Source organism: Strix uralensis, chromosome 13, assembly GCF_047716275.1.
Source record: "Strix uralensis isolate ZFMK-TIS-50842 chromosome 13, bStrUra1, whole genome shotgun sequence".
NCBI lineage: Eukaryota > Metazoa > Chordata > Aves > Strigiformes > Strigidae > Strix > Strix uralensis.
In genome coordinates, this window is record NC_133984.1 from 16,138,856 (window position 1) to 16,161,093 (window position 22,238).

The following is a 22,238-nucleotide window of genomic DNA, read 5'->3' on the forward strand; positions in this document are numbered from 1 at the left end:
TTAACAGAATTGTCTTAAACTCTAAGTCAGAACTGGATGCAAGTATATTAAGACAGTTCAGCAGTAAACTTTGCTTTACAAATCAGAAGATATATAGATATGTATTTATTTATGGTGGTGTTGACCTCCAGAGGTGATATTAATAATCTTAGAACCCTCATTTTGTTTTCCAAAATGCTTCTGGTAAAATATAAAATTCAGGTATTGGCACCTGAATTTTAAATGATGGCACCTGATTTATTGGCATCTGATTTTTAAATGATGACTGATTACCTTTAATGAAACTGAGGCAAAATTATTTTAACATACAGATACTTAGTATGGGCTCATGTGTTTTGCCTGCCATGTCATCTGTATAGAGATGAGACTTTACTGAAACTTGGAGCTGTTCATATTTCTAAATTTCATCTAAGCTGAAAAAAGCTTGTTGCTGAACTATTGTAAACATTAATTGTACAAATGATGCCACTTTAATTTGGGTAAGTCCTCAGATCTGTTATAGTGGAATATAATTGTTTAGTAGTAAAATGGATTGTGATATAATCTCACAATACTAGAAACTTTAAATGCAGTATACAAATTTGAATTTATTGCACCAGGCTTAGTTACTCTATACGAGTCAAGTCAGTAAGTAGGTCTGTAATGATTTTGTGCACACAGTGCCAGGTTGTTATTTCAGGGAACTGTTCCTTAACAGAACTGTCTACTACCTTTTCTCAAAGGGAAAAGCTAAATACCATACTGGCTCTAGAAGTAGGAAAAAAACCCAAATTTTTGTTTTAATGATGGGTTAAATGCTTCTCCTTATTTCATTATGAAATGAAAATAAAATAATGTTTAGGAGGGAGAAGGAGCATGCTCTAGTGAATATATGTTTCTTGCACATTATGTGTGTTGGGGATGTAGTAATTCTGCCTTATTTCTTTCTTCATTTAAAAAAAAGATACCGGTTTTGTAATTGTTGGACCTTTTTTCCTGAGAAAAACCTTGCTAGACCCTTGGACCTAATGGTAGATGATAGTCTGTTTCCTTAGCAACACTTCCTGAAAGAAAGCAAAGGAAAACACTATAAATGGAAGGACAGTCCTTAGATTATCTTTATGAAAGGAGGAGCACATAACGATGCCCTACCAAAGCTTTTTAAATATACCCACAGTTGTGAAATGTTGATAACCATTTTACTGTTCAGCTGGGAAAACTGAATTATAGAATATGAATTCTTTGGCACAGGGGAATGCATTACTGTGTTTGGTGGAATAAACTTACTCTGTGAATTGACTGTTTATGAAAGGTAACTGGAAATCTAGGAAAAATGGAATTTTAGAATTCAAAATGATTATAAGATTGCTATATCTGTATAAAGTGGCTCAATGAAGTTTGGAGGGGTTTTGCTGAGACTGTCATAAGTCTAAGGTCTCGTCAGTAGAATTTGGTGTAACTAAGGAAACTGTCCAGAATTAAAATACTTATTTCGCCATCTTATTTTTAAAAACATGCATTAAAAATTGGGCATTTCAAAAATAGGCTTCTCATAAAATGCATGCCTTGAAAAAGCCATGATCAAACAAAATAACTTGCTCTAGTTAATGTAATTTGTGGCATTTTGAATAAATCAGATATTCCTGATATTTGATTGAATGTGAATGAGTAACTGGGGACATCCAGCAGTTACTCAGACTTTCCAGATGGGTTTCAGGGTTTGTGACTCTATAGTCTTTCCCACGATGCTCTTGCATTTCATGCTCTTCCCACACAGTCTCCTTCTGTTATGCTAAGAGAATGGTGCACACACACCCTGAAAGTTGAAAGACTGAGGTCTAGTTCAGTTGAAACACTAGTTTGGTTGAAAGTCAGATTTGTATTTGTCTTTGAATGTTACTTGACATAAGTACTTGGGAGGGAGGGTAGAGGCAGGGCAACTGGCCACCCTGGTTTTCCTAGCAAAGCTCTACGTTGCCATAACTCTTACTTTTCATTACTAGTATGGATAGTTGTTGGTACCCCATGGGTTTTGGTCAACTTTTTCATCTTTTTGTATAATACTCTTAAAGGCAACATCTTCAAAACATTTCCTACAAACTGTTTAGAATGGAATTTGCTTTCATTTGAGACTTGTGGTGACTTGTTGGTTTCTTAAGCACTGCAAAGACATGCTAGGTTATGGACCAGCGCTGAAGAATACAAGACAGGACTGCGTGCTCACACAGCAGAGAGGTGTAGATGAATTGTGTATCAGACAGAGCACTTGTGTTTTAAAGAAAAGTTTTGCATATTTGGAAGCTCTTGGGTAGGACAGAACGGAAGAAGTTGGCATAGTAGGTACCCGCTTCTGGGCAAATTTCTTTCTCTCTGTCCTCAGCTTAGTAGTAGATGTTTATTTTTAATATCGAGTAAGAGACATTTCCCACAGCTTTATTGCTAAGCCAGGGGGTGGGGGGGGTGCAGAAAACTTCGCACTGCACATACTGGTCAGTGCTTATATGTGCTAAATATGAGAAGGATGTTAACGTAGCTTGTTCCTCACTTCTTAAGACACTGGAAATTGAGGTGCAGCAGTGGTACATTAGATATCTTGCCCAGTAGAAGTAAACTTAAAGGCTTTGTTTGGCTCAAGGAGCTAATTTTTGGTGAAATCTACTGTTTTTAATACAAATTATCAGGGATTAAGGGAGGTCAAAGGAAAAAGAACTGTCTCTTATGCCTATAAACTGTAAACTCTGCAGCTTTGTGTGGGAGGTACTGTGGGAAAGGAGTCTCAATTAAAGTTTTCAGTCTGTCAGCACCTCCTCCATTTAGGTGTTTTCTGACGCTTCCTTTTAAGACTGTATAAAGAAGAAATAGCACAAACTGGGTGTGGGGACCAGGCTCCAAGAGCCCTCGTTATCTCTGTTCACTTTAACACAAAGATGTTGAAGCTTTTGAGATGGAATTTACCATTTTCCATAGACCAGAGTAATGAGAGAATTAAAATGCTCTTATAAACTGTAGCAGAATTTTCTGGTATTTTTAAATAGTACCAACAGATACCTGTTTCTTAAAATAATTCCTGTTGACAGCAGGAAGAGAGAACTTGTGTCCTTTAGAGCTGTACAGTTGAGATGGTAGAAAATATCTTGGAAGAAGAAATAGCATATCCACCTCTGGTGGGACATAAGCAGCCATACAAAATGCTGAAGAATGTCTGAAGACACCTAAGCCTGATACACTTCAGATTCTGAGGTAGTCCAAAAGTCTTATAGGCCCCAGCACTCTGTACTATATCATAACTCACATCATTTATGTATTTGGGAGTGTGTGATCAGGGGTGGGGCAGGGGTGGCTGTGGAGGAAAGTTGACCTGTCTTGAATTTAATAATTTATGAATGACTGCAGTTTAACTATTCATTTGATGCATTGTATGAGGCAATATATATTTACATGAAAAAAAACAGTTATTTTTTTTCTAACATGATTTTAAAGTATAATGTTAGGGACAAAAGCACTCCAGGTTTGTCTCTTCCCTTTGAATGGTTGATGCACTTTTCATATTCTGCCATTTTCACCTGTACTTTGTAGTGATATATACATTCCATACAAGTGTGTATTGGTGATAGCCTTTATTTTAGAAACAGAAGTTGAACATCCTTTGATTTCTTAGCTGTGTAAATGACAATGTATTGGTACAGTTTATAAAGCATCTAATGCTGTGAAAGTATGTAAATAAACAGTTCCTTAGAAATACTTGATGTAGATCCAAAAAATACTTCTAACCTCCAGATTCCTACTTTTATGTGAATTTTCAAAACTTTTAATTAAAACTTTTCTAAATATAGTTGTAATTAACACACAGAGAATAGCTTTTTGACTGCAGTGCAGAACAGCTTTTTTTTGGCCATCAATGCCAATTTCAGTAGAACTGATAACACTCAACTCTTAAAGCATGGGTATTTGGGGGGTGGGAAATGGTGATGTGCCTGTGTTTTAAATATAATATGTGGGCTACAAAGTCTGTCAGCTCACATGCTTAAATTTAGGTTTGCTGTTCCAATGCAATGGTATAAGCTCTTAGTGCAGGTTATTTGTAATAAGGGGTTGATAGTTAGGCAAGTGATCTCTCAGACTGGAGAAGTACAGTTTATAACTAACTCCCACAAGAACTAGGGGAGCTTGTACAGATGTTAAGGAGTTCTCTGATGAGCCTGAGCACAGCTCTTGGGAACTTCCCCATCTGGCATAAGCTGCAACCCTGCCTTCATTGAAACGGACCTTTGTAATAATGATGATTACTAACTGTTGTGTAAGTCAGCGTATGAAATCAGGTATATCAGGTATTTACTAGCAAGGAAATGGGACTTTGTTGAAGTGAGTAATGTTAGCCTTTTTATTTTCACTGAATTTTTCAGTTGAGTAAACTTTCTTTGGTTTTGATTTGGTTTGATTTGATAGGGGAAAAGAAGTAAAGCTCTTGTTTTTTTGAACACTACAACTTTTTGATACTTCTAGTTCAAGTAATTTTAATGACTTATACTTCTATAATACCACAAACTGAAATAGGTCCCAAGCTACCTGTAGCATGCAATTATTTCACCACTTCAGATACCAGCCTAATAGCCAGTAACGTTTTCAGTGTTTTATTCGTAAACAAAAGCCAGATTAGAAATACATTCACACTGGTACACTCAAACTGTTTCTCAGTTTAGAAGACTCTTCATTTTTCTCTATGAGAAAAGTTGCTAAAGTGAGTGATTTAGGATAAAAATATATTTAGTATGTAATAAAAAGTTTAAGTAATTATTTTTCTTCAAATACTGGTTTATATCTCATTCAACTGAAGTCTCAATGTAAAGCCAGAAATTATTAAAGCCAAAATATAATCTGACTGTACCGTATGAAAGTTGAAACAGATTTGAATGTCTGCATTTAAAAAAAAAAAAAAAAAGTTCTGTGTGCATATGTATATTTTTTAACAGGTTCCGTTCTTAGGAAAGACAATTAAAAAACTGCTTCTGTTACGTCTAGGCCACTTCCAGATGCTATTGTTAAAGCCCCACAGAGAGCGTGTTGGTTTTGCCATGAAGAAAAAGTCCTTGGTATAAATGTGAACATGAAGAAGGGAAAGGGGAAATGTAATTTTAAAATAACTGAAAGGTCATTGCAACCTCAGTCCTCATAACAGGGCATTGCTGCTTTTCACCAGAAATATTTTTACATGTTCTGTCAAGAAATTGATGCTGATTTTCTGTTCCCAGAAGCTTCTACGCAATTTGCAAGCTGGTTAGATGGCCCTTTCTCATCTGTGCTGAGGATGCATTCTGCAGTTTGCTCACTTAGCTACAGAGAGGCTTTTTTCCTTTGACCTAGACTGCTAATCCCTCATTGCAAAGAGCAGCAGCTGTGCTTTGTCTGTGGAGGTCTCTGCACTGCATGCAGCCTCATTCGTTAGAGCAACCCCCTCTTTGTGTGTTCTGCTTTTTCAATTACTGAAAGGGTGACTTTCTGTTTTCTTGCTCAGAAAACCCTCTTCAGGTTTGTGGAAGCCTACAATGCATGACATTATTGTGCCCCCCCCCCCCCCCCCCCCCAAAAAAAAAAAAAAAGTTTCCAAGAACTGTTAAGTACAATTTCACAAAACTGTGTGTTTGACTAAAGTGTTCCTGACATTCAGAAGGTGAAATGTTTCTGAGTTGCTTTTTAGAAAGGTGATGAAACCTATTTCCGTTTAAATATTAAACACTTTTGATAGATGTGTTGAATTGTAGCTCTAATGGATATAATTACAAATAAACCAATTTTTTGTGTGTGTCCATGTTGCATCATTTAACACTGAATAATCAGGCGTCAGTTGCTCTTGGTCTAATTCCCTTAGTTAAACATATGTAGCAATGTAAGATGTTAGTGGTAGTTGAAAGCTAAATTAACACAAGAACAGAACAGATAGTCATTTGCTGGTTTAGGCTTTACTGCAGTGAATGGCAAAACTCCTACTGCCTTCAAAGGGAGAAGAATTTGGCCTTAGTTTCTCTAAGAAGATACGATGTAAAACATTTAATTAGTAAGCACAGATTTCACAGTTCAGTTGATCTGGTAGTCAAACATTCGTGTTTATACTTTCATGTTTTGTAATAATCTTTATTCTGTAGATGAGCAGAATTTTCAGATACATGTAATACTGTTGAGTTAAATGCATTCCTTGAACACTGTAGACAGATGTAGCCTAACCTGAACCTTTTACCTCTTCTTCATGTCAGAACTTCCTTTTCATTCCTCTTCAGCTGTTTTTATTTGCTTCTCCAAACCTGTTTTAGAGTGGAAAACATATACAAAGTGACAGCTGGCAGACTTGGAAATAAATGTACTGTTTATCTGAGCTTGCAAAGGTTCTGTTGCTTGGGCATCTTGACCGTAGATACAGTGATTTGTGAATGCCCTGTCCAGTCACTTTTGTGTGCTGAGTAAGTTGCAGGTGGCATTGAATGTGCAACCTTAAGTAGACGGAATTGTGACAGAAAACAAGAAGCAAAAAAGGGATGAAATGATGACCTGCTCTCAGTGGCAGAGTTGCTAAAAGGAAAATAAGAATGTGGCTTACAATTTGTGTGTGGAAGATCATCAAGGGAAAGAAACGCAAGAAGCAAAACTTCCAGCTGTATAGAGTGTGTTTATATAACTAAAACATATTCTTTTTTTAATTGGTGATTTGTAGAGGTATTGAAAAATCATACTTTAACCTGTTAATGAGATTCCTGTATGAAGTAAAAACCTACACATGCACAAAATTAACAAAAATAATGTTGAGAAACCTTGTTTGTTGCCTTAAATAAGGAATTAAGTTTTGTCCTGATGCAGCAGTTCTAAGATGATAGCAGGATTAAGTGTCTAGAAACTAAAATTCTCATGAAATAAGGAGTGGCTAGTTCTTACCCTGAGGTCTTGTTACATACGATATGCCACAAAGGATTAATCTTGTGCCTGTCTTTTTTACTATATTTATAAAAACACTGAGAATTAGTAAGATGCCATGAGCTCATATACCAACCTTTACACTGACAGCACTCAGATTTGCATCTCTTTGCAGATGTACTTGCAGTATGTGTAAGAGATTTCACTTAGATAAAAAGCAGCTGGTTTAAACATAATCCCAGTTTGAGTTGCAATATCAATGAAACACATATCTTAGGAAACAAGCCTGGATATTATTCAGTGCCCTGTATTAGGACTGGTCATGTTCCAGTCTGTAAGACAGCGTGGACACTGGGTTATTCTCAAATTTACACACTTGTTCAAGAATTTCAAGACTGGATTCTGTTACCTTTCATTTCATTTATCACACTATATTCATCAATACCTTCATATTTCAGAATATTTTATTGTCAATCTTCTTCTATGAAACACTTAATGCAACACCTCAAGTAAGTGAATATGATCCTTTCCTTCTCAATTCAGTTACTGCATATTCTACCATGACTTTTGTTTTCCTTATTGTTAACCTGACTTTATATATATATATATATATAAAAAATTTGTCCATCATTGTGGTTTCAAAGTCCTGATCATAAAACATAGTTTCTGCATTTGTGAAAACTGTATCAAAATTGAGCTTAATTGTAAAATTCCATCCCCAGCATTTACTGTCTTGGTTTTAAAGTGAATCATATTGACAACTAACAAAAATTCAACTACATATTTTTATATAAAAATACAGTTTATAGTATTTCCGGTGACAAAAGAAATACTGACAAAATGAAGTACTCTCTCATTCCAGACTTTCAACAGTATAATAAAAATAAACCCTTTTTTCAAGCTGCAGGAAATTGAACATGTAAATTATATTCATCTATTTATATATCATTGCACTGCTGAGACATTTAGGAACATACTTTTCCATATGTGCTTAAGATGAGGCTTTTTAAAGTTCATAAAGAATTAAAAATATTTCATGTTAACTTGTACTTTTTTTTAAAGTTATGACCTGAATGCATCTTTAGAGGGGAGTAATATTTTGTGAATTGATTAAATGAGGGTTGAATTCAGCAATAAGACTTTTGTCTTGACTTCAGTATGTGTTTTGGAATAAAATGGTGATCTTGGGTCAATATTGAGAGACTTGCTGGAGATGTAAAGAATTCTAGAGGCTTCGTTTTATGCAACTAGGGATTTGAGTGGTTAGTGTTGCTCAAGCTGTACAGTTCCAAATGTAATTGAGCAGTTAATTTTTGTTAATTATCTAAACTTTGCCATCTGCTGGAGAGCCCTTTAGTGACATTATAATTTAGTCCAGTTGGAGTTCTGTTAGTTTTCTGACTAGTCTGTTGTTATGTGTTCACAAAACAAAAACCTACACACCAAACCCTGGTCAGTTTTGTTATTCAATTTTTAAATAAGCATCTGGAATGACTGTGACAAGCTTACTGTGTTATATTGTGAGATTGTTTTAAGTGCTGTGGGTTTGCTTTTTCTGTATCAAACCAGGACATTTCCATGGCAATTGACACCTTCCAGCTTCCTGAATGTTTTCAGGAGTATGACAGAAAAATTGTCACGCCTTTTTGAATTCCATTGTCCTCATTTATCCCAGTGTGATGATAGATGTAGGGAGAGGTGAGGGACAATACCAGAAAAGGCAGAAAAGAAGCTGCCACCTACGAAGAAACTACTGCATACAGCTGCTTTACCTTATGTTCCCCTGTAGTCAGAAAATACTGTTCAAGGTCCATGCTGAGCAATTCAGAGTCCAGACAACTACTTTGCATGGATATTCTGAACTGACTTTGTTCAGTTCTAGAAGTATGGAGTGTATGGAACATAGAAGTACAGCTTTTTTGCTACACCTGGGCAAATGCGCAGTAATTGCACACTTTGCATTGTAATTTTCTGTACGCTGTACCTCTCATTTACTGACCTGTTACGTGAAGCCTTTGGATTTAGCATACCTTTGTGCAGGTATATCTCTGAGCTGTTACTGAAGCTCAGCTACATCTTAGAGTTAGGTTAATTTTTTTTTTCAGTGTAATAGGACATATTGTATAATAATGCAAAATGATCCCCAAATGCCATGCAAGATTAAAACAGTATGAGAAAAATGCAGAGTCTTTTAACTTGTTTGCTCTTTTTTCTTCAATGTGAAAAAAGTATGTAAAGTAAGTACTTTAAAACCACAGAAGTGATATAGTGTAAGATTTCTGACTTCAGGAAACAGCAAGGAAGTTGGAGCCATAGAAACTTAAGATAAATTAATTTCAGGCATTATGTCCACACAGTGTAACATTATAGTGGCATAATGATGAACTGGGTTTATTTGGAAGAATCCAGAGTGTGATGGAATATTTTTCTGGGTAATTGTCAGAGCAGTGGGAAAAACATATTTATTCTTTTTTCTGCTAAAAAGCTCTGTTTAAATTTATGGAAGCCTTAGCTTTTACAGCTTCCATGGTTATGAGCTTTCTTATGAGAAATTTTGAAATGGTGTGTAAGTGAGGAGTTTGATTGCTTTCGTCTGGTATGTACCAACAGACCCAGCTGAAGAACCAGCAGTAGTTAAACCCCTAGGAGTTTCAGACAGAGGTCATTATGCAGGTGCACATCAGTTCCATGTCTTAGCAGATACTCACACTGACTGCAGATTCACTCTGAAGCGTCCCAGACCATGTTAGTCATTCCGTATGTGCTGTGGAGTTGATCTGTGCATGTACCATGAGTCAAGAGAGCCAGAGTAAGAAGTCAAGGCTAAAATAAGGATTTGTTTGGAAATTTTAAGTACCCCTAGAAATAATCTGTAAATACCTCTTTTGTTGATTTAAGCAACTGGTGAACTTGTTTGGGGAAGAACAACAAGGTCCCAGAACCTTACCAGCAATACCAGTATGGTTTGCTTTTTAATTGCGTGCATGGGTGGCACAATACACATGCACAAAAATATTGTTAAGAATATAATTGAAGCCATTAAATCATTTTCCACTTGTGACTGCAGTCAATATCAAACTCAGGATGCGTTAAAGAAATTTTTTAAGATTTCTGTAACCCTTTGCCTACATGCTGTGATGCTTTAGTGACTTGTATTGCCTGCTATCTAATGGAACTGCTTCTGCACAAATGCAGAATCGATGGGTTCACATAGCATGAGGAACAGGTGGTAAAAAATACTACATGTACAACTGAAATAAGCAACGATGGGGAAACAATTGAATGCAGTATACTGTAATTGTCTCTGTTCAGTTTTCAGGAGTACTCCAAACAAAATACCTGAATTACTGTCCCGTCCCCCCCGCCCCCCCCCCCCCATGTATTTAACGAATATTTAAGTTAATATTTTTATAAATGCATCTTTCAAGAATTTCCAGTTCAATGATGAAGTGTTGACAAAAATCTCTAATTTATAGCCATAAATACATAAATTTTTAGTACAGCTTTTGTTAACTTTACCTGTGTCACAATATCTTTTTTTTTTTCAGCTTTCTTATTGAAAGCAATCCCCACTTAATGGGACTATTAAGGTTTTGCTAGGTTCTGTCATCACCAGTAACAGCCACTTCTGTTTTGTTCCACACCATAAACCATTTTGAGGTGGCTTGCACAGCATTAGTATTAACACACACCATAGCCTGGCATCTTTGTCATGGAATACAGAAATGGTGGTGTCCTGTGTGGGAAGATGGGAATTACCCCTGCCTTGTTGTGCAGGAAGCTGCAGCATTGATTCAGAACCTTGCCATTTTTTCTGGTTTTTTTAGCATGTCTTAGATTTAGATGAATAATTTTACCAATCAAGAAGTTTAGGTGTCTTGACTTTAGCAAACTCCGTAAAGATAAAGTTTTTAGATCTTTTGACATCTGAATTAAAAAAAAAAAAAAATCTTTGAAATGTAGTTATTCTTGTCCCTGTTGTCACTGTTACCTGACTGGGAGAAGAGCTTAGGAAGCTGTTGAAGTTGGCAAATAATGGTTTCTCTCTCTCTAGTAGATGGTTCTTCTTTTGCACAGTCTTTTCTTCCTTGTCACTCAGCAATTTGAAACTGGTAATAAAAACTTGGTATATTGGTTTGACCTTCAGGATTTTGTGAACAAACCTAAGTATTCTCTTAGGAAAATGTTTGAAATAGAACACTGTAAATTTTTTGTTGTCTCTTTTCATTTCTGGGTCTACTCTTAATAGATATTATGTATTAATCAATATATTGTCTTTTATAGCATTGTTATGCCATCTGCAAGAAGTCTGACAATATCCAATCCTGTGTAGTTTTTTTAAAAAAAAAAAACAAACGCTGAATGACTCTTGGTAAATTCAAACCAACCTGATGTGTTTGCTGGCTTAGTGTATTGTGTCCTGTAACTGCAGCCTTGCTGATATTAACCAATTAACAATTTCCACACTGCTAACAATTTCCACACTTATTAGAGAGTTAAGGCATTTTGGAGGACATGTAGACAGCTTATTTTAGGCACCTCTGGCTACCTAAAATAGAGACTTAATTGTCTTACATAGTCAATAAGTGGAGGTTGCCTTTTCTGATGAGCCTTTCTAAACAATTTATGTACGTGCTCTGAGTTGTCTTTTTGAGAAATGGTATTCTTTTCAAAGCTAAAATAACTGTCTAAAATAGAGTATCAGAATATTCCTTCTTCCTATTAAACTACATGTCTGAATCCAGACAGAGAATGGGAGAGAGACTTTCTGGCATACTTCAGTTTTGTGGAGTTAAAAAAAAAAATAATTGAAGAGCCAAACCACCAGATCAGTATTTTATTTCTTCCACCTGAAACACTGTTGCCATTACCTGCTGCACTGTGATAATAAAATAGGCTAAGAACTTCAGAGAAGTATTTTTGTGCCAAATGTCAACAACTGTGTATATCTTTTTTTACCCTGTGACTGCCACTTAGCAACATAATGTGCAGGAAGTATAAATGTTGTTCTTTCCCTTTCTGTCTCCCAAATGTAAGGGAGGGTTCAGGAAAAACACGTCATTCACAGTTGTTTTGTTTCCTGGAAATTTTTCCAGTCTGACCAAAAAAAAACCCCCAAAAAAGACAATATAAATAAATTCTTTTTCCTTGCATTCATGTGATTTTGATGATGCATGTAAATCACTCCGTGAAATCTCCATTTAAGTTGGCAAAACTCTGCTGGTCATAAATAAGAGTTGTTAGAAGGCTGTCATGTGGGTTGTGTTAGGATGTCTGATCTCTTATGCTGGAAGCGAGGAGAATTTTATTCATAATAATTTCACTTTCTGAAAAAAGAGCACACTCTGGCCTGTTTTTCTGGCTTAAAAATTAATTGCAGATCGTGACTTGGAAGCTGCTGGTTTTTTCTGGTCTCTGCCAAACTGAGTTATGATAGCTGATTTTCATTAGGAAAATACTGGTGATCTGCCTAAGTGTTCCTTAATTTCTTCCTATTGAAGTTACTGAATGAAAAAGTTAAAATCTTAACTAACTTCACTGTAGTACCCAGTACTACAGTAACCCAACAATGGAAAAAACCAATAAATATTGCCATTTTTTTCTGAAATCCTGGCACCAAGTATCTCTTGTTGCTGTCATCTCTTTGCTGTTATCTAAAATCCGGTGAGTTTGCCACGCATTAATTTCAGGATGTTTTGGATTAGTTGAAGAACAGTATCTAGGCCCTTTGGGCTCAGTTTATTGACATAGGGACACTTCTTTGTTAAATGCATTTTCTAAAGTAATTCTGCTAAGCACACTTAGTGAAAGAATCAAGAAGCTCAGGGTTATATTTACTGAGCTAAATGAAAAGGGGTTTTCAGAGCAGATAGAATTTAAATCCTTTGCCTACCATCTAAAAGTAGTGCCAATGTACTGTTTATTAGAAGAGTAATATTTTGTAAAATTACATCTTTAGCCTATTTTTCGTAACTCAACTGATGATATTTGAAGAGTCGTATAGATGCCAAAAAATTATGGTTTGGTTTAGCTGTGTTTAATATCAGAAACTGGTTAAGAGAAAACTGACTAGCAGACTGAACTGAAAAAATAATGGGAATTTTTTTTAATTGGATTAATTTGATTAAATTTATCAGTTCTATTTTGATTAATCCTCTGGGAGCTATGTTTCTACATGGTAGGCTGAGCAGATTGTAAAAGAGAGGCTGTCATAAAAAGTAGATTTTTAGGAGTCGGGGATCTTGGATTCTATTCTTGATTCTGTCACTGACTCACTGTGCAAGCCTCCTAAATTGCATGAGTCACTTAATGTCTCTGCCTCATTTACACTTCCTATAAAAGTGAGTATTACTTATATCATGCCCAGTGTTTGACAGTTCCCTTTGCATCTCCTTCCCCTGTGTCATGTTTAAGCCCTCAAAGTAATTTCCAGTAATGTACAAAATTTTATCCAATTTTGCCTAAACTGTCTATACAGTGTGGGTCTGTAGATGTGACTGTCCCCAGAAAAGAGGTTCAGTGAGAAATTTCATTGTTGATAGTTATCATTAAATAACAAACAATAAAATATTAAGAGTTTAATTCATTTAATACCTTCATTCATCTACACCTAAATCCTTCTTTACTATTTTTGATGCTTATATGCTGTCAAACTTATTTAAAGAATCCTTTAAATTCAGTCACAAAGATTTTCAGGAACTTCTAAACTGAGTAATGTATCTCCATTACTATTTCTTATTTCCCCAATTTGTGTCCTACTGTTTGTTACCCATCTGCTGCATCACATTTAAGAACCATAGGTTCTTAAAGACTGACTTTTTTTAAAAAAAAGCATTTTTATAGCCTACAGAAATTACAGATGGACAACACAATGCTGTATTGCATTTTGGGTCACCTGCTCGTACTATTATTTCTGATGATTCCAAGAGCTTCTCTGGTGGTATTTTATAGAAAACTTAAGGAATATAAACCTTCATTTTATTTTTTGCTAAACTTCATGCTGTTTGACATGGTAACTCAAAATACTTTGAACAATTTCCTTTCCTTTAAATATTTTCAGTGTCTTTGAAGTGTTTGCAAGCTTTTCTATATCCCAAATACAAGAAGGAGTGGTACATGGAAAATTAAATTATTGAAAAACACTTCTGGAGAGCTTATGGCTGAATAAACTTCATTTGAGGAGAAGCTGAGATTTGTGTAGCATGGCTCAGCTGAAGAAAAACTGATAGTCAAGTAACACTTTGTTTTGTTTTTTTCTTGACTGGCAATTACTTGATCTTAGGACACCCAAGACCGCATAAATATTTAATTAGAAAGGCTGTGTGTGTGTGTGCGTGCATTTTGTATCTAAAAATAGTTTTCTTTGAACAGGATTCAATCTTGACTTTGCCTGCTTCACTTTTAATGCGGAGCAGAACTCCACGTGGAAAAACTAATGTCCTTTTATTGGCCAGCTAGAATTCCCCTTGCTTGGCACTGCTTCTTTTCAACTCTTCACTACCATGTACTTCCACTTAGTCAGCAGCAATACATGTAAATTAGTTGTGGGCATTGAGGAATAAAGAACAGATGGTTTAGAAAATGCTTTTAAAATTAGGGTGTTTTTTTCTTTAAAAGTAGTTTTGAACTCTGCCTAATTTTTCAAACTTATTTTACTAATTATTTCCACTTACCCTTCCTTAATTCTAAGTTTAACAGAAAAATTGTGGAGTTAATATTTTTTTAAACCTGGTATCTAATATGCAAGATTTTGTTCCATAAGAATCTTTTTGTCTTTCTAACGGAAGAATTAACAGAAGAATATAGCATTGAATGAGATTGTAAAATCACATTCTGATACCACAAAAATAATGCTTCCATCAAATAAACAGAACAAAGTCTCCTCTACTAATCAAGAATGCCAACACACAATTATACATTAACAAGCTTTTGAGGAAAACAAGCATATGTTATCTTGTCTCTATCTTATGCTGGCTTTGAATTGGTCACCAAGAGGCATACTAACATGACAAGTGAGGCAAAAGTCTGAATTTACATACATACATCTTTGTAGAGTGTATGAGGTGCATGGTAGGTGCCAACCTGCTGCCTCTAGAAACTGGTATCCTTTCTTCCCAGAACAGGCACAAGAAAAGTAAAAGCTCATGCAAACTTTTTTATCCTTGGTAAGTACTGAGATCTGCTGACGTTTCTGAGGGTGATACCAGTCCATTAACCGCTGAGAGCTTCGATTTTGTACAGTGTGGAGAGCTGCCCTTGAGGAACTCTACTGGATACCATCCGCTTGTACTGACATCGTAAGAACAGTCAGTAGATGGTGATGTATTCACTGCCCGCAGAGATGCAGTTTAGGCTTAAGGATAATGGCTGAGTTCCAAAGGGAAGCATCTCTAATGACATATGTCTCCTGCTAACCAAGCATTAAAAAATATAAAAATGAAAACAGTTAATCTGTGAAGAGATGATATGAAGCTGGTCTGCTCTTGGGTTTTCAAAAAATACCTGGAACTTACTTTAGAGTTTCAACCATGGTAGTAATAAAAGAATGATTGAGAAGATGGCTGATAACTCTAGTATACAGCACTTAAAAGGTAAATGTTTCCTAGTTTTAAAGTAGTACATGATGTTTTAAAGTAGTATATTAAGTTTTAAACTAATTCTTCTAAAAATGGCACCTAATATAATTGCTGGACTATTTTAGTTTAATAAATTTTGCATTAGCAGACAGAATATTTCATGTGTAGCTAACCACTACAAATAAGTGTTTTCTTACTGGCATCTCCCTTCAGTATGTTTTGTTCCAATTGCTGATTGCTTGTCAACACAAATTTCTCCAGGTAAATTTTTGTTTTACTTATGTAACAATGGAGACAAAGCTGTTTTGAAAGATGAAAACAAATCATAATATGGTGTCTGGAGACGGGGTAAGGAGTAGAATAGCAGCAATATTGACCAGTCACAATGGTGCCAGATACTGTTACTCAAATCTCTCTGATCTTATTCTGCCAGACATCTCACTTACCATTAGCAGCATGAGTTCTAATACCGGATATGTGCACAGATGTGTATAGTCATGGAGGTGTTGAGCAGTTTTCCAGTAGGCTGTACAGTTAAAATAGCATCTAGCAGTTCTGAAGGAACTAGGTATAGTTGAAATGTCACTATCATTTGATAAACAATATTTTAATTATCATGAGTAGTTACATGAAAGCAAGGTATTTGTGTGTCATATTATTGAATAATGTGGAATCAGTCAGCTAAGCTTGCTAGTAAGTATGCGGTGTTCACTGCATTGCTCTGCTTTCACTAAAACTGAGCTACTTTGTTTGCTGTATATGCCTGAGGTTTGCATGCCTTTGTGAGCCTTTCTGCTTCCACTGTGTTCACCTGAAGCTTTTATATCTCAACTTTTTATCAATATTCAGATTTGTCACGCTTCACCCATCTTGTTCCAGATTATTAGCTCAGTGGTTGAGTAGACTAGCTGAGATGTGGCTTACACGTGCATTGTATGATGTTTGTTTTTGTACAACTTAAAAGTATGTTAAATTAAGAATGGTTTCTCATCTAGTAATGCCAGTGCAGCAGATCTTCAGCGAGTGGGAATTTGCCTGAGACTTTTACTGCTAACATTATTGGTTACATGGCTTATACCCATAGTAGACAACTTTTGCTTCAAAAAGTTGAAATTCCCAAGTGCATTTTGGCAGCGTTGGGAAGGGGAGTTGTAGGTTAGATAAACTCCTAGTATCAAGTTGTACCAAAAAAAAAGTTTTTTGAAGGTTGGCAATTCTTACAATATGGGAAATGTTTTGCATGGTAAGGCTGTTGCATAAATTATGAAAAACAGGTTTAAACAAGTATTGGCAATATCCATGCATACAGTTGTTTTCTAAGATAACGGAATTTGTTGTTTGTTAATGAAATAATGCTTGTCTCTGGGTGCTTTTCAGTAGTATATTCAAATAGATTGGTTATATGATAGAGGTACGGCATACCTCAGGAAAACAAGAAATTTGCATAGAACCAAACTTGTACTAGCAATGTATTTTAAAAGGATTGTGGGGTTTTGGAACATAATTTTTCAGTTTTTAGTAACAGGTGGGGTAAAACATTAAAAGCGTGTATGCATGCACTTATTAAATAAACCCGTGAAGAGCTTTTAAGTGCAGACACCATCTGTGGCTCAAAATACCTAAGCTCTAAACAGCTGGATTCCTGGAGAGTATTCCAGGAAAGTACTCCTAATTCATTCATTTTGCTCACTGCTGTTTGTTACTACTTAATACTAGGCTACATGGACTTCTGGTTTGAGGTATCTCTGTGTACAGAGTATCCTCCCTTTACATACATAGTTTTTTCCCCATGTGGAGGGATATAAAGGCTGAATTAGCTGTTCGTATTTTTCTATGTTGCTGTCATGCTGTGGCTATATGTGTTGATATCTGATGTTGCTCCAAAACACCAGGCAATGGAGGGTGATAACTTGGCCTGGTTCCCAGCAGTTACAAAGCTAGCTTTGCAAATCCCATCAACAAAATCTTGGACAACATCATCTCTTGATACATCTTCAGTGAAAGTCATTAGTTAAATATCACAGCCATTACACTTTAAATATCCTCAGTGTTCCCAGTTCTTCACAGGTGTGTATAGGCCTGCCTATACTACATAAATGTCAAAAGATTTATCTTGGCTAGGTACTGTCCCAACATCTCTCACATCTGTGGCAACTTAACCTGGGGTTGCCTAGAATTACTCCTAAATAGTGGGAGTGTAGGCCCACTGACTGTTACTTAATTATATAGTGGATTTGTCTTCATAATGAAAATCTATATTTCTGACCTATTTTGTAATGTAAAAATAACAAAGCTTGGAGAAGGATTTCTAGTCTAAATTCCAGTACTGTGTTCTTTTTTGTAATTGTAGCATATCTGGGAAAAAAGCAGGCCTTCCCCCCGCCCCAGAAAAACAAATGTTCTATTTTAACTCTTCAGTGTATGGTATTAATTCATGATGGGAAGCTATTTCTGGTTACACATATGATGATTTCCTTTAGCTAAACTTTAATTATTTTTTTTTCTTATGCATCCTTATTTGGTCTGCTTTAATAAAGTTATAGTACTCTATATAAAATGGTGGTACCTGATACAGAGACTTCTAAACACCATGGCCATGTCTGTAATTATATCAGCTAATGGCAACCACCGGCTGTACACCAAGTAAAATGAATAAGAACAATCTAATTGTTAGATGCAACAGTGAGATGTGAAGAACTTCACAGTACTTTAGTAGGTCTCTTAAATTCTCTTTACTCATCAAAAAACTCAGTTGGCACATCATTGTTTTTGTTGGAGATTAGCATGTTTGTATTCATACGTCATATTTCAAACATTAAGAGAATAAAAAATTATGAGATACCATACTCTAACTTTCCCTTTTCCAATTTATCTGGTTCTTAACGAAACTTGTGCAAGTAGGTTTTTACAAATGTTCTTACTCATGGTAGTGCTTGTTGTCTGTTAACTGCTGTGTTTTTCAAAGTGTGCTGGAATGTGCACAAATAGCTCCTGTCTGTATTGAATTTTATCCCATTAGGTGTATGTCTATCTGTAGAAAGGTATGTTAGCCTCAGGATTAGCTTAGCTGTTTGTAAGCTTCCCCGTTACTAATCATTACCTCTGCTTTGCAGAATGTCTTCGAGTCCTGTAGGTTTACAGGTCTGTAGAACTCTTGGATATTTTTGCCTTTTTATATTCACCTTTGCCAGTAAGCATGAATATTATTCTTTTTTTGAGAATATTCTGCTTGTTAGTATTTTTTTTCACTGAATAATTAAGTTCTACAGTTTGATTACTATATTACATGTTTGATTATTGCAGGCTATAGAATTTCCCCCTCTATGTTGTATAAATTTAATCCTTTTTGAAAGGGGTTTACTAAATTACAAGTAGAAGAGCTATTGCTTTTGTAACTTTTTCCAAAAACTTTCTGCTGCTTTACTAATAATATTGTCACATTAGCAAAATCAGCTCAGGAAGTAATGACCGTCAGAATACCACCTGACTGGCCAGCCAAGAACTGAAAGAAATGCCTAAGGAAAAACTTGGGAATGTTGGTCGGTGTGTTACACTGGCAACTGGATTATCAAACTGATCATCATTTCATCAGGATTTTTTTTTGTCCTTTATACTTTTCAGTTGATTCATTAGATCCTTGAACTTAACTAAAAACCAAACAAACAAAACAAAAAAAATCCCTTGAAATTCTGTTTTGTCTTCAACAGTGCCCTTAAAGATAGTCGTTTCCCCCCAATGACGAGGGATGAGCTGCCACGGCTTTTCTGCTCAGTGTCTCTACTCACTAACTTTGAAGATGTATGTGACTACATGGACTGGGAGGTAAGGATTTCAAATATCTTTTAAGAAAATTACTTTGATACTATGAACATCTATAACAGAAGTCACACCAATGAAATTATCTGCATATATTTAATGTAGTTGTCACTGGTTTGCACTCTATATGCATAATTTTGTGCATAGATTCAAGATATCCCTGAGCCGTGAAAATGGAATAAAGTTTTATTCTTGCCCGCCAACTACAGAAACATGGTAGATCAGTCCATTGATTCTGGAAAGAGGATGTTCCAGTATGAACGTTAGTAGTCTGATGTATGCTTCTGAAGATAGGTACTGCAAAAAATTGCAATCTCAAAATAAGCTGTCTTATTTAGCTTGTGGGAGTGAGCCATTTATCTTTCCCAAAACTTTCTTTACTTTCAGAGTGAGTGGCCTGCACAGACCCCATAAAGCCCTTATATCATGAGGCCAAGTAAATCATTGCTCTTGTTTTTCTTTGCTACTTACGCATGGAGCTGAATGTATTTTAATTGTTAGGTTCTAGGAAACCTGCATGCATTCTCTTGGAACAGCAGCATAAAAGAGATTAAGAAGAAAATGCTGCTTTTAATTTTTTTTCTGGGAAGGTATACTGAAGGACGTGTTATTCTGTATTCTTCCCAAATTATTTGGTATTAGATACTTGCAAAAAACAAGTTAGTGGACTTAAGATGAACTTCTCATCTCAGTATGTTGTGTTGCGCTTTAAGTCTATATGTGAGTGGACATGAAAAAAAACATTTTGAAATTGTCATATATGATAGCAGACACGTTACAGTGCCAGAGAAACCACACAAGTTACAATATTTCTCTTTAATAATGACTTAGCCCTACAAAATATTTAGGATTTCTTAAGAGAAAAAGAGGCTTTCTGTTGTATTCACACATAACAAATGTATACTGAATAGAAATTTCATTTGTTGTTAAAATGGTAAAGAGGCCCTACTGTATCAGAATGGTGGTGTCCATCAGTAATCTCAGCATTATTAATTTTACAGTAGCTGAAAATGTATTAAAAATGCATTTCCTGTTCACCTTATAATGACAAGGGCTTCTTACCTTCTGATATATAATTCTGAGTGAGATGAATGTAAGTTTCCTTTGGGGTTTATCAACATTTTCACCATAATCAGAATTATTCATTTTTTATGTAATGTCAGTCCAAAAATAAATCTTAGCTGAAACTGTGTGTGCATTCTCAACAAGAAGCTTTTTTCAGAGAAGTAGTTTGTCTTGTCACTGAGCCATTAGAGTACTTCAAACAATGTTTTCAAGTAATCAAAACTGTAGTTAGGCTGTTAATACTAAACCAGGCTAGAAGTCAGAATTCAAACCGGTGGAATTTTTCTATTTTACTAGGTTGACTTCTGGTAATAACCTTTGTGATGTTTTCAATTTAATTTCATTTATTAAAATTTATTAAAAATCAGACAATGAATCCACTAAGAAAATGTCACTTTAAAAGTGTGAAGTGCATAATGAGATAGCATTATGCTCTTTCCATGTGGTAGTCTATAAATATTATTAGACACTGTTTTATTCTCTCAATAATAAACTTCTAAGATGACCAAAATATTAATCCTTAAAGAGAAGCTGAAACCAAAGCCTGAGTTCAGAAATCCACTCTCCCTTGGAAAGACTGGTTTTAACTTTGTTCTTTGGGAGACTTGTGATTCATAACTTCAATACTTGTATGAAACAAAGGAAGCTTTTACTTTCTATGTCCTTTCTGTATCGTGTTGCAGAATCCTTGAGACTTCAACAACAGTGTAAAAAACCTTAATGCAGAACTCTTGCGCAGTTCTGACTGATTTTATGGACTCTCATGATTCTTCTTATTGGAAAACCCTGACTTAGGAGGGAAGAATGGAGGGATCAAAAATATAATTGTCGTTGTGGTATCCATTTACTTAGTTGCTCTCTCCTATTTCATTTAAGTTTTTTTAATGATAGATTTTTAAAACCTCTAGCAGATTCCTAGGAATTCTAAGAAATGATCCCAAAGTAGGTTCCATTATTTTTTTTTTTCCTTCTTTCCTGTAAATTAAACATGTGTCTCAAGTGACTGTATCATATATAGTTGTGGATGATCCACAAGCTTTCCATGCAAAAGGGGGGGGGGGGGGGGGGTGTATAAATATAAGAAAGATAAAATTTGTAATTGTTAGTTCTTAAAAGAATGATTCACTGCTGTTTGTGCCCCTGTCAGTGAGATAGCTTATGTCATTCATGTTTCTTTTAAGGGAACTGCAGTTATGCAATATTAATGGCAAAAAGACATTTCATGATGTCTAGAGTATAAAGGAAAGAGAGATTCTGCATATTTTGTCTCATAGAATGTTAATTTCCAGATCATCCTGAAAAACATCAGCCTGGTTAGGAGGCCTTACTTCTGTAGGTATGCTACTGATGATCTTGTGGGAGCCAGTTCAGCAGTTTGCTGACAGAGGTCACAATATTTCAAAATTGCTGATTTAGACAACTCACAGTGCACTGGTGGCTTAGAGACAAGATTATTTGAAGATAACGGTTCAGGATTGTCTCCTATATCCTGAAGCAGAATGATAGATCATCTTTTATCTTATTAATGAATTATTTTCCCAAGCTAAATAAATTACTATTTCAGTTGTAAAAAGCAATGTGGGATCCTTTTGCAGCAGAAACTTCACCCAAATAAACAGGAGATATGAGCAAATTGACTGCTGTTAGTTCCCATATGATTTTTCAAATTGTTGCCATTTTCACCTTTTATAAAAAGTACAAACCTTTAAAGCACCACTTCAATGCCATGGTTCATGAGGATGCTTCCTAAAATATAATTTAGCGTTCTTACTTACGTGTGACTTTATATAATTACAGTGCACTTCAGTAGCTGAACAGATGTAGGGCTTTGAAATGAACACTGGGAGTGTATGAACTGTTTCTTTATTTGTGCTAGAGAGAAGCCATGAAATATTGCTGTGG

The 22,238-nt window shown here is 35.5% G+C and overlaps 1 protein-coding gene across 1 annotated transcript in view; it reads left to right on the forward strand.

Moving 5' to 3' along the window:
• The window catches only part of AMMECR1 (AMMECR nuclear protein 1), a 109,394-nt gene that overhangs the window by 70,631 nt on the left and 16,525 nt on the right, over positions 1–22,238 (forward strand). The window contains exon 4 of the mRNA XM_074882445.1: positions 19,163–19,277. Within this exon, the coding sequence (XP_074738546.1) occupies positions 19,163–19,277 (115 nt within the window). The remainder of the gene's footprint in view (positions 1–19,162; positions 19,278–22,238) is intronic.